The sequence below is a fragment of the Nansenia antarctica genome (genome assembly GCF_963989245.1).
Source record: "Nansenia antarctica genome assembly, chromosome: 5".
NCBI lineage: Eukaryota > Metazoa > Chordata > Actinopteri > Argentiniformes > Microstomatidae > Nansenia > Nansenia antarctica.
Window position 1 is genome coordinate 43,116,044 of NC_137690.1, and position 19,224 is coordinate 43,135,267.

The 19,224-nt window shown below is 42.6% G+C and overlaps 1 protein-coding gene across 1 annotated transcript in view; it reads right to left on the minus strand.

Annotated features, from left to right (window-relative positions):
• Positions 1 to 19,224, minus strand: part of macf1a (microtubule actin crosslinking factor 1a) — a gene marked incomplete at its 5' end in the record, with an annotated part of 389,501 nt that overhangs the window by 116,932 nt on the left and 253,345 nt on the right. The window contains 4 exon segments of the mRNA XM_080531631.1: positions 7,434 to 7,600; positions 10,589 to 10,906; positions 16,554 to 16,753; positions 18,194 to 18,317. Of these exon segments, the coding sequence (XP_080387757.1) occupies positions 7,434 to 7,600; positions 10,589 to 10,906; positions 16,554 to 16,753; positions 18,194 to 18,317 (809 nt within the window).

Sequence of the window (19,224 nt, forward strand, 5' to 3'; positions counted from 1 at the left end):
ACTCCGGACGGCAATAGCATGTTGTGGGTGCAATTGTGCAAGAATAACACTGGCATGTCTGCTCGCCAACTAAAGCACTTGATTATAAACATAATAAGCTCTACTATTCCAAAGGCACTGTATGTGAGAACTTTATTTATAGAACTTTAACTTTACTTTCATGCGCCGTGGGCTCTCGGAAAGCTGCGCATTGAATGTATTATGTATGAAAATAATGCAATAGGCTACATAGGAATAAGTGTGTTCATATGCAAACATACTCAATGGGATGTAATTAGTAGGCCATTGTTTATCAAAGATGAATCCTGACAATTGAATGCCATTTGAGATTGAGACTCAGTAGCCTAATAGTGATAATGAGTTCAATCGGTAAACAGTTATCATCTCAATAGGACGGCCAATGTAACGCGTAGTTTTTTTGATTTTGCATTCCTTGTTTCGTGGTAAACTAATCTCTTTCTGATCGTCCCGTTCACAAAAACCTAAGGTGCATAAGTCACGTAATATGGCGAAATAAATGTTCGTTCAGACAATACAACATATGTTTATTTATGTAAACCAGCTCTTTTCCCTTCTTGTTTTTAGTTTTTTTTTTTCCTAGCCCCCCCTCCCAAATTTCGTTGTTTGGTACCTGTACTATATCAATGACAATAAAGACCATTCATTCATTCATATATTGAAAAATATGATGATGAATACATGTGGGATGGAGGTACGGGGATGATATGTGGCATGTCCGCTCGCCAACTAAAGCCGCTTCTTGCCTATAGACAACTGTACAATCATTCATATTGAGCTTATTCACCCAATAAAGTAAAGATGAATAATACTGCCCTTCACCTTATTATCAGATGTTCAGTTATGATTAGACCTGTGTCGGCAATGATAATAATACACAACAGGCAAGACGGTTGTACCATAGATCTACGCAGATTAATATTTGTAGATTCGTTTTCGAACATTAGATAGGCCTAGTTGATTTTGGCAACATTGTAGTAGCCAATTGCAGAGTGTATTAATTACATGTGGGGTGGAGGTACGGGGATGATATGTGGCATGTCCGCTCGCCAACTAAAGCACTTGATTATAAACATACTAGGCTCTGTTTCTAACAAGTAGGCTTCTAACAAAATCACTGTATGGGACAACTTGTTTCTAAAAAGTGAGTTACAATCACTTGATGTAGGGGGATGGTTGATGGGGGGGAGGGTTGATGGCTCTCGATCGTTTCCGATCAATGAACAAAGACATCGTGTTTCCCCCACTCCACCACGTCCCAACGGTGTGTTTCTGTAATCATTTTCTCCTCCTTGTTGCATAAAAAAAATCAAGACTCGCTCCTCTCAGGAGACCACTATTTATAAATAATAATCCACAGATAGGCACAGTCACAGTGCTACATGAAAATGTCTAGCCACACACCACATATCATACCTCCTATCAGGGTTTCCGTTAGAAAAAATTGCCGCCGGACATCGTGTCCGGGAAGATTTCGATTTACCGGACAAACGTGATATATTCCGGTCATCATATTAAAATATAATAATAATAAAAAATAAAAAATCATATTTTTTTTCTTTCAGATCTAATATAGCTGTTTGTCGCGGTGATTACTGTTGTGTAGCGGCCTATATATGCCATTTAATGTCTATTTCTCATCCGATACGATTAGATGCGAGCTATATAATATATAATAATATAACATGATTCGCATGCGCGCTATGCCATTATGTCCAGCGCTGAACGGGCGCCTCACTGGGAACTGAACAGACAGCATCGATCAATGAACGGACTCCACATTACGTTAACTGAAGTTTGTTAAATTGTTTGGGATTAATGTGAGTTTTCTATTTTCTCTTTCCAGTTTTACCTTTTTTTTATCAATAAAACAACGTCATTTCTATAACCAGGTCTCGCTGGTTGGGAAGGCATTTCGTTTAGCTGCCTGTCAAATCATACTTAATCGGACTCGGGAGTATGACAATGAGGAGAACATAACTGTTTATTGAGAAACAATAAGCAGGCTGGGATACGTATATAAAGAAATACCACAATGTCTAGATGTATAACATTTTATTGAACAGTGCAAGCATGTAGGCTTCTGGCGTGACATCGTACCCCTAACGTTCTTAGGGCTTGTTTGAAAAGCTTAGACTGAAAGTTAGTGCCCTGGGCCATATTCCACTAACGGTGGCTTAATATAGCGGCGCTATAATTAAATGCGGCGCTCAGGGACCTCGAGATTGGTATTCAAGCCTCAGGTGATTCCTCGAATGAGGATCAGCCTTGTGTCATCAGTGTTCACAGAAGACAGGCTTACAAATCTTCGATATGGGCGCATGCACGCAGACATACGCAGCCCAGAAGAGTCGATCTGTCGAAATGAAGATACTCCACTCTGCAGGGGTACTACATTTGCGCAGCATTCCGAATTATTGATTTTTTATGAAGACGGAAAAATAAGATGTAAAATAGTGCAATACTGCCGCAATTAACAAGGCGAGGGAAATGGTTTGGCAAGAAATTGCTGACCGATTAAATGCGTAGGTCATACTAGCCCCAGTTATTGTTATATGTTCATATTTTAATAAATGAATATTTACTACTGTGGTGATATCAGCAGCAGGCTACAAACCGTCATATCGCCACAATGGCCTAGTGGTATCGACCGCTGCCATAGGATTTATTCGTAATTTTATATCGGTGGTTCAAATCCCTCTTCAGGCGCACTTTTTACTGCATTTCGTTGTCTGAATCTAATCTAAAATCTCATCTAAAAAAGTATGTAGGCTATAAAATTATGGTGCAGGCTAATTTACAAGAACTGACACGATTACAATGGTGTTTGAAACCTTTGCATGAAATCTTCGGTTAAATGTAAAAAAAAAAAAAATAATGACTTAGTCAAGTCTCGAACCCGCAACCTTTGGAACTCGAGTCCGCAGCCTTAACCACTACGCCAACCAGACCGGTGTGATGACAGCAATGCAAGTTGAGACAATTACTTCTTTTTTTTTTTACACTCTTTTCTTTATCGATCTATCTATCACACTTTCAAAATATCAAGTTATCTATCACACAATCAAACTATCTATCGATCGATCACACTTTCAAAATATCAAATTATCTATCTATCACACAGTCAAACTATCTAATCAAACTATCTAATCTATCTATCTCGTGTGAAGTGGGAACTAATATTTCCTAAAAGACACATGAGGAACTTTCGTTCAGGGTTTAGTTTCCGCCTGTGAGCCTTTTTTGACGCACGGATGACTATAGCCTGTGTTTTAGCCTGGTCGGGACCAGGCTAATTATATCTGACTCAGAAGGAGCTCAACCAAGCAGCGAATTATTTGAGCCACATTGATGGCACCGAAAGCAAGCTAACATTTTCGAGGCTTAGAACTTTATCGAGGCTTAGAACTTTATCGAGCTTTGTGGAATATGGCCCTGGTCAGATTGTATAACAAGAGGAAGACCGAATGTGGAAAAAAACGTTGTTAAAGCTTTCACCACTGAGCTGGCTGATATGTTACGCAACGGAACAGCTTCGGGAAAACGAGTAGCAGCGCACATAATAGTGAGCAAATACTGACTTCCACTTTTAGTCCTAGGCAAAGGTCCAACACAATCAATTATTACACGTTCAAATGGCTCCCCTATAGCAGGAATGGGATGCAATGGTGCGGGTGGAATGGATTGATTATGCTTACCCGCCATCTGACAAGTATGGCAACAGCGGCAGTGCTTGGCAACATCCGCCTTCAGTCCGGGCCAAAAGAAATGTTTCAATATCAGCTGATAAGTTTTAGTTATACCTAAATGTCCTGACCCCTGGCTCTCATGTGCTACAGATAACACCTGTTGTCTATAACCCACAGGCACAACCACTTGTTTTACAGTATTCCACTCACAACCATTTGCATTAGGAGGAGACCATTTACGCATTAATATCCCATCGTTAAGGAAATAAACTACGTTGCCCCCTATTTCAGATTCCTCACTAGCTGCATGTAAAAAACATTTGTTTAATGACTGATCAGCTACTTGAGCGACACGCAATCGCTCGCCGGTTACAGGCAGATAGGCTGTCAGCGGATGGTATGGTAGGACTCGGGGAGGATGGTAACTCTACCACTTTCTCCCTGGGAGAAGCTGAAACAATCGGGTTCTCATCCCTTTCAGAAAAGGCTTGCATAATCACACTATCACAGAGAGAAACATCGCTATCCTCCTCTCTGCCTCGACTCGATTGTGCACGAGTTATAGCGCACACCGGAAACAACCGCTGTTTCGCATAGGCAGCCTACACATTAGGAGTCATCATCATGCCGGTGTCAAATCATATCATAATAAAAGAAATACATAGCCTATATATTCGTCTTTTTTAAAATAGAAGGAATCAGAATGTGAACTTTAGCGAATTGTATTCAAATTGTGCTTAGTGGGAATTATTTTCACCGGACATTTATGTCCGACGAGTTTTCAATTTTTATGGACAAAGACCGGTAATTACCGGTTAACGGAAACCCTGCCTCCTATATGTATTTATCATAATATTTTTCAATATAAAACGGAGGTACGATATATGGCAGATATATGTATGGTATATTATGGCAATTTCTGGCGCCTGTCCCGTTCTGTTGTTCAAAGAATATAATATAAAACGCATCACATGTTTGTCATTGTGTGAAAATGTTTCTGTAGCGAAGAACCTTGGTTCAATCTGGAGCTGATCAACTCCGGACGGCAATAGCACGTTGTGGGTGCAATTGTGCAAGAATAACACTATTTACGGCGCTGTCTTTTATTGCTATATTTATTACTGTTATATATAAATGTGAACATTACAGATACCTGGTCAACACAGCTTGGGATTTCAAGGAAATTACTTGGAACTATGTGTGAAAGGGACAACATTGCAATATATATTACAGTTATTTTTTAATAATGATAATCAACTTTCATTCGTTAGTAATGAAAACTCCCGCAGTCTTGATCAATCTCCTAGATCAATCTCCTCTCCACTTACGTTACATCGACAATGGCATGCATACGTTATTATATATATATATATATATATGCCATCATTTGTTCCATAGTTCCTTATCAGCTGACTCTCTGCTCTGTCCCCACTTCTCTGGAACTGCATTTTTAGAGGTAGTGTCAGTTTCTCTTCTTGTGTGACATCGCCATCCAGCGATTTTTGTGCGTCAGTACACACTCCCCCATTGTGAAGAGTGGTCGTGTGATTCGACACCTCGTCGCGCTAAAAGTAGGTAAAAAAACGTCGCGCGTCTAGTGTTAAGAGTCAATTAACTATCATTAACTTTTTTTTTTTTTTTGTCCTGTCTGAGTAACTTTGAGAGCCTTGGGTATAATGGACACTGACCCACCCTCCAACGCCAGCTAGCTAGCCACTGCCCCATTGGCCCATGGGTGGTCCGCTGACACAGCCCTGACATTGTTGTCAGCAACAGAGCGAGTTCAAAGGTCACTCAAAGGCTACCGTTAAAGCACTTCCTGTTGATGTGTAACCTGTCTCTACACTTATGTTGATGTGTAATGTGTCTCTAGATGTATGTTAATGTGTAACCTGTCTCCACATGTATGCTGATGTGTAATGTGTCTCTACATGTATGTTGATGTGTAATGTGTCTCTACATGTATGTTAATGTGTAACCTGTCTCCACATGTATGTTAATGTGTAACCTGTCTCCACATGTATGCTGATGTGTAATGTGTCTCTACATGTATGTTGATGTGTAACCTGTCTCCACATGTATGATCATTACTACATGTATGTTGATTACTACATGTATATTGATTACTACATGTATGTTCATTACTACATGTATGTTCATGTTCATTACTACATGTATGTTCATGTTATTTACTACATGTATGTTCATTACTACATGTATGATCATTACTACATGTATGTTCATGTTCATTACTACATGTATGATAATTACTACATGTATGTTCATGTTCATTACTACATGTATGTTCATTACTACATGTATGATCATTACTACATGTATGTTCATGTTCATTACTACATGTATGTTCATGTTCATTACTACATGTATGATCATTACTACATGTATGTTCATGTTCATTACTACATGTATGTTCATTACTACATGTATGATCATTACTACATGTATGTTCATTACTACATGTATGTTCATGTTCATTACTACATGTATGTTGATTACTACATGTATGTTCATTACTACATGTATGTTGCTTACTACATGTATGATCATTACTACATGTATGTTCATGTTCATTACTACATGTATGTTCATTACTACATGTATGTTCATTACTACATGTATGATCATTACTACATGCATGATCATTACTACATGTATGTTCATCACTACATGTATGATCATGTTCATTACTACATGTATGATCATTACTACATGTATGATCATTACTACATGTATGATCATTACTACATGTATGTTCATCACTACATGTATGATCATGTTCATTACTACATGTATGATCATTACTACATGTATGTTCATGTTCATTACTACATGTATGTTCATGTTCATTACTACATGTATGATCATTTCTACATGTATGTTCATGTTCATTACTACATGTATGTTCTTGTTCATTACTACATGTATGATCATTACTACATGTATGTTCATGTTCATTACTACATGTATGTTCATGTTCATTACTACATGTATGATCATTACTACATGTGTGTTCATGTTCATTACTACATGTATGTTCATTTCTACATGTATGTTCATGTTCATTACTACATGTATGTTCATGTTCATTACTACATGTATGATCATTACTACATGTATGAGCTGTCATGGGGCTTTGCTGCAGAGGAAGAGACAGTGGTGTTTATGGGTTTAAAAGCCGTCTTTTTAAACTTTCTTTTAATCATCTTGAACTGTTTTTACTTGTTTTTGTTATTTGTGTGACTGTATATCCGTAAAGACATCTATTCTTGTTCTCTTCTTCTACTTCTTCTTCTTATTATTATTATTATTATAGGCTCTCTAGTGGCAGGTCAGACGTGGGGTTAAGTTGGTCGACAGAAACTGTGTCTATAGGGGACAGACAATGCATCCAGCCAATCAGGAGTGTGTTAGAGTCAGCTGCCCAGCAGTGGAGATAAACCAACTGTTGTTTTTTTTTAGCTCCTGCTTGTCCATTCATGTTAAGACTTGTGGGAGTCTGTCTTATCCTGCTCTGTGGATGCATTGGATTGACATGAGTGTGAAACCGCTATCACATTTCAAGAGCACAAATGCAATTGAGAAGACATCTGATTGCCTTATTGTATTGTATCTTTCGCCCCCTAGTGGAATTCATGCACCCCTACAAGGGAGTTTGGCTTCTTTTTTGACCTCGGCATAGACTTAAAGGCGGGCATTGGAGCTTACCTTTCATTGACACTGGCTTCCAGTCGGGCAAAGTCATCAGCCACCTCCTTGGTGGTGTCCACTAGGCTCTGTGTGTTGGTCAAGGCCTTGGACTGACTGAGGTCTTTCTCCAGCTCACAGAAGGATTTGAGCTGACCGGCTTCTTGCTCCAGCTCTGACCTCACCTCCTGTGACAGGGACAGACAAAACAGTTCTTCCATCCGAAGGCAGAAACAAAAATCACACCTGAATACCTGCCTCGTCTGGTAGGTCGGTTCACACAGACATGGATGTATCCTCCGATCCTCATCCACTGTTCCCCTCACTGTGCCACCCTCAAAACTCAAAGGCTTCGGAGACCGTGCCTTTTCAGAGCTGCACCCCGCCTCTGGAACTCTCCCCCTCAACCACTCAGAGACTCACCCTCACTCTCCACTTTTAAATCCCACCTCAAAACCTACCTGTTCTCCCATGTTCTACCTGTTCCCATGTTCTACATGTTCCCATGTTCTACCTGTTCTCCTACATGTTCTCCCTACCAACCTTCCCTACCCCTAACCATCTCTCCTAACCCTGCCACCACCCTCCCCCCCTGGACATTGCTGTGTTAATTGTTCCCTGTTCGTTAACTGTGTTCTATGTGCTCATGTTATCTATTGCTTGTTGTTTCTCCCATATTGTCAGTGTCTTTTGAGTCCCGGGAAAAGCGCTTTATAAATACAATTAATAATAATAATAATAATAATAATAATAATATTATTATTATTATTATTATTATTATTATGGATGTATCTGGTCTGTCATAACCTGTCACCTCGATGTTCTGTCAGAAACACCATCTCTGGTCCTGTCTGTTTGATATCTCTGGTTCTGTCTGATATCCCTGGTTCTGTCTGATATCTCTGGTTCTGTCTGATATCTCTGGTTCTGTCTGTCTGATATCTCTGGTCCTGTCTGTCTGATATCTCTGGTCCTGTCTGTCTGATATCTCTGGTTCTGTCTGTCTGATATCTCTGGTTCTGTAGAGCCGCTTTTCCACTATCGTGCCAGCCCGGGTCGACCCGGGTCAGCCCTGTTCTTTGGCGCTTTTCCATTGAGCGGCCTGGATCAGCACGGCGCGGTACGACACGCTTCTTTAGCTACCCTTCGAGGGCAGGAACCTTTTTGAGACCCGGAACCTTTTTGCCAGGCTGCGTGTGACGTGTGACGCTGCACACTGTTGATTGGTCAATGGAAATCGTCATCCCATGTTCATAGATTTCTTCGCTAACCGCCATCTTTAAATACCACATTCGCTCTTGGAAAATGTCACTACAGTTTCTGTAATAGCTTATTAATAAAGATTAGAAAAATTATGCTGACCATCGTATTATCTTAGTTTAATGTCATTTCAATGCATCATAGAACTTTTATTTACAACAAGCATAACACAAAAATCGCTATTATGCACCGTCTATAAGAGATAGAGATAGACTTTATTTGTCATTGTTACAGTACAGGTACCAAACAACGAAATTTAGGAGGGGAGGCTCCCCCTGGTGTTTAGGAAAGGAAAAAGAAACACATTTTGGAAAAAGCATAGATGCATAAAATCACAAGAAGGTAAGGAGCTGGTTTACATCAATAGAGGCTATGTACACAATTCACTGTACTATACTGCACAGATAGTCAACTAGGGTTGTCATATTTCACAAGAAAGTATTTTTTCACATTTTTTTTAAAGTGTCACAGTTTGCAGGCTTGAAAATGTACATGTTTGTGCCTCAGCACTAGCTGCCATACAATCCGTCCGGACTTGTCCTGGGCCCAGAACTTAGGCCTTTTCTGTGTTCAGGGCCTTGACGGCCCTGTGGTAGAAGCTGTCCTTCAGTCTGTTTGTCTTAGCGGCCGGGGTCCTGTACCTCCTGTTCGAGGGCAGCTTGACAAAGTGTTCGTGCCCAGGGTGGGTCGGGTCCTTGGAGATCTTGGAGGCCCTCCTGAGACAGCGTGTTTTGTACAGCTCCTCCAGAGAGGGGAGGGTGGCGCCGGTGATCCCCTGTGCTGTTCTCACGACTCTCTGTAGATCGCTTCTCTCCGCTGCCGTGCAGCTGTGGTACCAGTTGGAGATGCCGAAGGTGAGGATGCTCTCCACTGCGCCGTGGTAGAAGGCCACCAGCATCTCCTGCTTGCTGTGTTGTTTCTTGAGGCATCTCAGGGTGTATAGCCGCTGTTGTGCCCTCTTGATGGTGCCTTTAGTGTTGTCCTTCCTGTCCTTCCGTCCTTATAACACCGGCTGTGAAGGTGGTAGAAACACAATACTCCTTTGCTAACTTCACCATCGGTATACGGTCATTTTGAGGCCTTAACCACCGCGCTGACACCCCGAGAAGTTATGCTTTTAACCGTAAACTCAATGAACCGGGAGTTCACCCGCTGCTGCTCGCAGCACCGCTTGCTGCTGTATGAAACTCCCTTTGACAGCGGGGGAAGAGAAAAGTTTTACCAGGGAATTCGCTCCGCGCTGTGTCGACCGTGATAGCAGTGTCGTATCGACACCATTCAAATGGTTTTGGATTCCCTGTCCTCTCCCCTATCCGGACACGTTTGAATTGTTATCCTAACCCACGGTAAATCACAGTTATTAACCCGCAAAGGGTGCCTCCGGGCACCGTGTTTGTCCGTGAATAACACGGCACACAATGATACTACAGTTCATAAAGCAGACAAGTGAAGGCAGTGGTTTTAAGGGTTCAAAAAACATGACTTTATTATGTGTACATAGCTTCCTCTCTCTCTTTCTCTTTCTCTCCAAAAAACCACATGCCGAGGAAAAAGTATACGATAGCTTCAAGTTCCTCCATGTTGCTATTGTTGCTGTGTTGTGTCTCGTGAAAATATACGTCACCACCATGGCGCGCTTTTATGACGCGTAACTCCGCCTACTATCTTCTACTCCTCCTACTCGTTCCTGGTCTCTTGTGTATAGTGGAAAACCAGAACTGTTCAAAAGCGTGCCGAAGCGTGCCGAAGCGAGCCGACCCGAGCCTAGCCAGGCCGATAGTGGAAAAGCGCCATAGGACTGATATCTATGCTTCTATCTTCCTAGTATATGTACGCTCCTCCTCCTCCTCTCTCACCTCCTCTCTCACCCCTCCTCCTCCTCCTCCTCCTCCTCCTCCACCTCCTCCTCCTCTCACCTGCAGGGTCTGTCTGTAGTCGTCTACGCTGCAGTCCGGCTGGCCATTGGGGCCCAGGGCTCCTAGTCGACTCTGACTGAAGCTCCGCAGGTCGCTGCTCAGACGCTCAAAGCTCTCCAGCTTCGGCAGGAGGGCCCGTAACTCCGCCTCCCTCTCGCCCTGCTTGGCCTGGGCCGCGGCGTAGCGCTGAGTCAGGTCCTCCAGCGCCCCCTGGAGCCCGGAGGCCGTAGAGGCATCTGCGCTCTGAAGCAGCTTGGAGACTGAGTCACGCATGGCCTCCACGCTGCCCTGACGCGACAACAGCTCCTGGCGCAGTTTCTGGGAACAGAGGGATGAGGGTGTTTAAAAAGGAGTGGAAAGAGAGGGAGGGAGTGGAGGTATGTAAACACACCGCGATGGAGGGCATAAGAAAGGGCAAACATGTTTGAGAATGACTACAGAGGATGAATATGTTTCAGTCTACAGAGGATGAATATGTTTCAGTCTACAGAGGATGAATATGTTTCAGTCTACAGAGGATGAATATGTTTCAGTCTACAGAGGATGCATATGTTTCAGGTTCCAGAGGATGAATATGTTTCAGTCTACAGAGGATGAATATGTTTCAGCTTACAGAGGATGAATATGTTTCAGGTTCCAGAGGATGAATATGTTTCAGTCTACAGAGGATGAATATGTTTCAGTCTACAGAGGATGAATATGTTTCAGGATCCAGAGGATGAATATGTTTCAGTCTACAGAGGATGAATATGTTTCAGTCTACAGAGGATGAATATGTTTCAGACTACAGAGGATGAATATGTTTCAGTCTACAGAGGATGAATATGTTTCAGGTTCCGTTTTCAGAGCAGACAGGACAATGGAGCTGTATACACCATACTGTACATAGCTTACTGCTACTATCCTCTCCTGTATATACCTCAAACTACCATACTTGCCATACTGTACCTATCACTATCATGTTTTATTTCACTCTTTGCACTTCTGGTTAGATGCTAAACTGCATTTCGTTGTCTGGTACTTGTACTCTGCAATGACAATACAGTTGAATCTAATCTACCGGTAATCAAATATGAAACTTCAGTCTGTCATGGAATATCTAAATATAGAATCAAAAAGGCAGCCTGCTTCATTTCAAATTGCATAGGAAAAGGTATTTAATATATACTCTTGCAAGAGGAGAACAGTTTTACAAGCATGTCAGAACAAGCTTAACAGAGAAAAGGTTCTCACAAAAAGTCAAAACACAGGGTCACATCTTTTTTTATGCCATCAGATAACAATCCCACCCTCAGGTGAGGTCAGGCCAATCACAGGTATTTCCTGTATGGGGAGGACTGGCTGTGATGCAGATTGAGAAAGGTTAGGGGGGAATCGACCCCCACTTTCTCCTAGAGACACAAAGGTGAAAAAGGGCACAGAAGCCACAAACTGGTTTGGTCTGGCTTTCGATAGTCTGGCCTGGGGAAACACAAAGGGCAGAACTGCTTCAGATGGCTCAGTCCATCTAGGTGCAGGTCAAGAGAAAAGAGAGCAATCAGACCTTTGTAATCATTTAAATGTGTCTGTTGTCTAGCCAAAGTCAAGTTTCAAGTAGAGTCTCAAATGTAATGAATGTTTTATCAATAAATAAAATGTCTTAGCAGACATATTATTCCACCATAAGTCGATGACTACAGAGGACGAATATGAAACTTCATCTGAGAGTTTCTATAACCTCTTGTATGGAAAGGGAGGGATTGATAGAGAAGTCACTACAATGACTGCTGCTCCCTCCTAGGATGTATGGACACTCGAAACTCCCTCTATTATACTGTTATATTACAGTAGGTAACAGCCAATGAAGTGAACAGGATCTCGGCTGATGATCTTATGGCGCTTTTCCATCAGCGGCCCGGTTCGGGTCGGCTCGCTTCGGGTCGGCACGCTTCGGCACGCTTTTGAACAGTTCTGGTTTTCCACTATACACAACAGACCAGGAACTACCGTATTTTCTGGACTATAAGGCGCGCTTTTTTTCATAGTTTGGCTAGTCCTGCGACTTATAGTCAGGTGCGACTTATATATCAATATATATATATATAATTTCATACTGACTGACATGAACCAAGGAGTAAACATTACCGTCTACAGCCGACAGAGGGCGCTCTGGGCCGCTCTGGGCTTGTGACAACTATATGCTGCTCCTAAAGCCCTGAAGAACTATCTAAAACATTAGCTTGTTGAAGCTAAGCAAACGGTAGCTTGGTGAACTTGCTTACTGGTAACTTGCTTGTTGGACTCGCTGGCTTGTTATGTTCATTTAGCCTATTCAGCCTCCCAGGTATGTTCTTTATGCTATTGTGTTGCTGAATAACTGTTAATGTGTTATGTTAACATACCGGACTTCTATTCAGCCTGTTGTTCTGTGTGCTATTGTGTAGTTGAATAAACTTGCCTTTCCAGATTAATGTCTGTTCTTGGTCTTGGATTTTGTGAAATATATTTCTAAATAAATGCGACTTATATATGTTTTTTACCTCTTAATGTCGAATTTTTTGACTGATGCGACTTATACTCCGGAGAGACTTATAGTCCGGAAAATACGGTAGTAGGAGGAGTAGGCGATAGTAGGCGGAGTTACGCGTCATAACAGCGCGCCATGGTGGTGACGTATATTTTCACGAGACACAACACAGCCACAACAACAGCGACATGGAGGAACTTGAAGCTATCGTATGCCTTTCCCTCGGCATGTGGTATATTACTAACCGTGATTTTTTTGGACAGAAAGAGAAAGAGAGAGAGGAAGCTATGTACACATAATAAAGTCATGTTTTTTTAACCCTTAAAACCACTGCCTTCACTTGTCTGCTTTATGAACTGTAGTATCATTGTGTGCCGTGTTATTCACGGACAAACACGGTGCCCTTTGCGGGTTAATAACTTCGGTTAACCGTGGGTTAGGATAACAATTCAAACGTGTCTGGATAGGGGAGAGGACAGGGAATCCAAAACCATTTGAATGGTGTCGATCCTACACTCCTATCACAGTCGACACAGCGCGGCAGCGAATTCCCTGTTAAAACGATTCTCTCCCCCCGCTGTCAACAGGAGTTTCAACCAGCTGGCGCGGTGCTGCACTCTCTCTATTTCGGGCTAAACTGTGCAGTGTAGCCGGCGTCCTGGTTCCTCCAGCAACCGGACACTTCCATAAATAACAACAAATATGTAATATGTAAATATGTATAATACCACGTTCATTGATAAAATGACGCCAGGGATGGAAAGGGGCAGTTTTAGAAGGGGGATGATGAAGCTCTGGACTATGGAACGGCACAGCACAACGGGGGGTAATGCGATAAGAATTATGTCAAAATGCAGCACCATCATGCACAGATCAGCCTTAAAGCATGTAACGTTAGATATATAACGTTATACAGGGAGCGATGTATTTCTACGGAAAGGCTGATAGATTGTAGAATCTTCTTGTCGGTAAAATGATGGAATCAATCTAAGAAGAAGAAATCGGACCTTGATGGTCTTTTAATGGCCACACACGGCAGTTTTACACTCTGATCACACACATGCAAGTTTTTTAGGTGAACACACACACAAACACAAGCACATGCACTATCTTCGGCGGGTCGCCAGGTGGAAATTGTCCTCTGCCTTTGTAACCCATCCGGGCTGCCATTCCTCCACTGGCAGCCAGGGGCAGCGGTCGCCCTTTTGGCGCGGCTTGAACCGACGCCCGGCGCCCCGGGGACCAAGTAGCGTTCTTCACCGTCGTGGTTAGGGACGGGTGTTCACTTTGGCATGTCTTTCCATGTGGGGTGAAGGAGACCCCTAGTGGACATGGGGGGAACATGCCAACCCCAAGCCACATATATGTGCCACGGCAACCAGGCTTTCACCCTTTTTGGACTCCCATCCAGGTTACTAACCAGGCCCAGCCCTGCTTAGCTTCTGAGATCTGACGAGATCAGGCTTGACAAGGTGGTACGGCCGCAATCTATTGAGGATTGTGATCTTAAATGCGTTGTGTCATCTCAGGATAGATTAGGTGCACAGCATACACGATTTGACAAGGAAATAGGATGTTCAACACGGGTCGGAATCTCTGTACAGTTCAACTGTTCAAAAAGTGCAACTTCTCTGCTTTCAGAAACTCTTTGAATTTTTTAGATTGGGCATATAGTTCATGAATTACGATAGTTTGAATCCGCTGTAGACAGCTCCGGTTTCGGAGCAAGACTATCGGCATTAGTCAAATACATGCTCACATCAAGTCATCCGCTCACTGCTCTCCATCAAAAATGGCACATCCATCAATAATATTACACAATAACAACTGCTCTGATTAGATTGTTTAATACATCAACGGGGGGAAAAGCGAGATGAACTCTGCGCGAGTATCATGCCTCATTGAACGGAAAGTCCTATCTATTCCATTCAAAGTGTTTTAGCCATCCCCCTTTCCACTGGTAATAAGGAATTGGCAAGAATAGATCGATATAAATAGATCAACATAATGCAGCACCATCATGCACAGATCAGCCTTCAAACATGTAACGTTAGATATATAACGGAGCGATGTGTTATTCACGGACAAACACGGTGCCCTTTGCGGGTTAATAACTTCGGTTTACCGTGGGTTAGGATAACAATTCAAACGTGTCCTGATAGGGGAGAGGACAGGGAATCCAAAACCATTTGAATGGTATCGATCCTACACTCCTATCACCGTCGACAGCGCGGAGTGAATTCCCGGGTAGAAATATTCTCTGCCCCCGCTGTCAACAGGAGTTTCATCCAGCAGCAAGCGGTGATTTGCGGGTTAATAACTTTGGATTACCTTGGGTTACCTTGGGTTAGGATAACAATTCCAACGTGTCCGGATAGAGGAGAGGACAGGGAATCCAAAACCATTTGAATGGTATCGATCCTACACTCCTATCACCGTCGACAGCGCGGAGCGAATTCCCTGTTAAAACGTTTCTCTGCCCCCGCTGTCAACAGGACTTTCAACCAGCAGCAAGCGGTGCTGCGAGCAGCAGCTGCCGGGTGAACTCCTGGTTCATCGAGTTTACGGTTAAAAGCAGAACTTCTCGGGGTGTCAGCGCGGTGGTTAAGGGCTCAAAATGACCGTATACCGATGGTGAAGTTAGCAAAGGAGTATTGTGTTTCTACCACATTCAAAGCCGGTGTTATTCATGGGCAAAGACGGTGCATAATAGCGATTTTTGTGTTATGCTTGTTGTAAATAAAAGTTCTATGATGCATTGAAATGACATTAAACTAAGATAATACGATGGTCAGCATAATTTTTTGAATCTTTATTAATATGCTATTACAGAAACTGTAGTGACATTTTCCAAGAGCGAATGTGGTATTTCAAGATGGCGGTTAGCGAAGAAATCTATGAACATGGGATGACGATTTCCATTGACCAATCAACGGTGTGCAGCGTCACACGTCACACGCAGCCTGGCAAAAAGGTTCCGGGTCTAAATTTAGACCCTGGTATCGAAGGGGAGCTAAAGAAGCGAGCCGAACCGACCTGACCCGACCCGGGCCGACAAATGGAAAAGCGCCAAAGAAGCAGGCCAGCCCACGATAGTGGAAAAGGGGCTTTAGGCTCCTTCTCCTCCCCAGACCTCTCCACCCCTAACACCAGTAAAAAAACACTATGACTGCAGACACCACTTATTCTTATTGAAGGTTTTACTTACGCTGACTGTTGTATAGTGGATTCACTTACTTTACATTACGTGTGTGACCTTTATAAAGAGTGTTAATCTCACAACCCAGAATCTAATTTCTCAATGGAGATTTATTTGTATTTTTTTTTTTTGGGGGGGGGGGCATATTGTAGGAAGGGAATACTGGAGAGGGACAAGTTTGAGACAAAGTTACTGTGGATAAAAGTGTCTGCTAAAGGTCTTAAATGTCAACTTTTCAATGTAATTGTGTGTGACGGTACCTGGTTCTGTGTGAGAGAGTCCTGGACAGCCTGGGCGTGGGGCTGGATGGGCCCGGGGTTCAACACCAGGCCGTCCAGCCAGGCCAGCAGGCCCTTCAGACCCTCCTGGACACTGAGAGACTGGGCCACGGAGGTCTGGAGCTGCTCGGCTCGCTCCGACACCGACGCTGACAGAGAAGTGAACCTGCTCTCCAGGCCGTCTGACAGGACAGGAGGAGAGGAGAGGAGAGGAGAGGGTTGTTATATTCCTGTTATGACTATGTCATAACACAGGTTATTGGGTCTTTATATAACACAGGTTATTGGGTCTTTATTGGGTCTTTATATTCCTTATGACTATGTCATAACACATGTTATTGGGTCTTTATATTCCTATTATGACTATGTCATAATACATGTTATTGGGTCTTTATATTCCTTATGACTATGTCATAACACAGGTTATTGGGACATGTGTACAGAAGGAGAGATGGGAGCAGCAAGCAATACCTCGGGGGGTGGAAGATGTGTGGGGTACAGTCTTTTAACACTAGAACAGCCATGCCTTTTTTACCTACTAAAGAGCCGTCAAATGACCCCCTCTTTTAAAATGCTAACCTGCTATTTACACACAACACTAGTTGGCCGCTAGTAAATTAGCCTGCTTCTTACACAGAAAAACTGCAAAATAGCTTTATATTAGCTTATCCTGAAGTGCTTTTGAAAATGTAAGGATACTAGGTGGTAGAACGCACGTCTCTCACCCATCCCATAACCCATCACTGCCTCATTTTAAGTACCCCTGCTCCACTACCCCCGCTATCCCTCACCTCCGCTCTTCCTCACCCCTACCTCCTCCGTCTCTCTCCCCTCTCTCTGACTGTTAGTATTTTAATGCATCTGTATTTGCCAGTGTTTTATTGTTTTATTGTTTTATTGTTTATTGTATTACTTAACCTTGTTTTATTTCTAGCTTCCCATCCCCCCCCCCCCCCAAAGAGCCATTGCTTTTTGGTCAGGCTGCATTTGCAAATAATAATTTGTTCTTACATGTTTGCCTGGTTAAATAAAGGTTAAATAAAACATAAAAAATAAAAAAATATATATATATATCGTCATCAAAGGAGGGTCCTGAAATTTGATTGCAAAGATTTAAAAGAAAATTTACTCACAGGGGTCAAATGTGAACTGATTAATCACCCCTGTGATTTTACTCACAGGGCTCAAAAGTGATTAAGTGTTAAGACCTTGCAAAAAAAACACTCTTCACAATGGTAATCTGTGGACTGACGCACAAAAGTCGCTGGGTAGCGCTGCTTGTACATTAGTCTCAGCCTGAACCCTAACCCTAAATGAAACTCTGAAACTTGCAACAAGGACATCCAAGTGTATGTATAAATATAAGATATATTTTTTATATGTAGATACGTGGGGAAAATAAGTATCATCATGACCCCTGAGGCGGCGCTAAGAGTAGGTAAACGATTAATATTAACGTTAATATACACATTATTTATGCTCTGTGACTGTCCTAGTGGGGGGTACAGGGATTACATGGATGAATCCTTTCTATAGATGGATGGATGAATAGAAAGAAAAGAGACAGAGAGACACAGAAGAGACAGAGAGACACAGAAGAGACAGAGCGTCAGATCCGTTACCTGCAGTGCTGATGATGTCAACGGCTCGGAGAGTAGGCGGCTCCTGAGTGTTGGCCAGCTCTCTGCCGGCTCTCCTCACCTTCTCCAACTGCACGGAGCGCTCGGCCAATTCGTCCTGCAGTTGCTGCGGAGACCACGGGAAAGGAGGGGGGAGGTCGGGGGAGGACACAGTTTGAGTGACAGTAGTGGCCCCCTCCCCCCTTCGGGAATAACATGAAGCTGCGGCCTGTCGGCTATGTTATTCATGTTATGGGGGTAGTGGTGGTCTAGTGCAGAGGTTCCCAAACTTTTTTTAACCAAGGCACCCCTGAAGCTTTCCCCCTTCTCCAAGGCACCCCAACTCTATGAAGATTTTAAAAATGCCTCGGAGCTTAAACTAAAAACAATACACGATGAATTGGTTTGAAAATGTGTGTTTATATATAATACATAAGTATTGCCCCAATGAATTTTAACAAGATAATAAAAGTCATAAATGAACTGTAATGGATGGGCAAGAATGCATAGGTCAGTCAAACTATCGCTAAATTAAATAACATTGTGGCCCTCAAGGATTGTACAATATGGGAGGAGACTCAGAGGGAATTCTTCACACAAATAAAATATCAAAGGCCTGTATAATCAATCAATGGAACAATGCTTTTTTGGGGGGCTTAAAATAATGCCTTAAAATGTAATTCTCATTTCAATGCTCATTCTGAGATTATTATTTCACATCTGAACCAAACGGGTAACTCACAACTATAATAATTTAACAATAATAATCATGACAGAATTGTAAAAATTTAGAGAAACAAAGCAAAGAAATATGTTGTGGGACACATGCGCCTGCTTTTGGGAGCAGAGTCTCTTTATGCGGGGAGAGATGGTGGACAGCGCGACACGCAGGTGCTGTTCCACTGACAGACGCGTGCGTGTCTTGTTCTTGACGAGAAGAAAAAGCCAGCTCGCACAAGTAGGAGGTTGGGAAGGGTAAAAGCACATTGATGGCGCTCTCTGAGAGAGATGGATATTCATGTCCCACAAGCAGC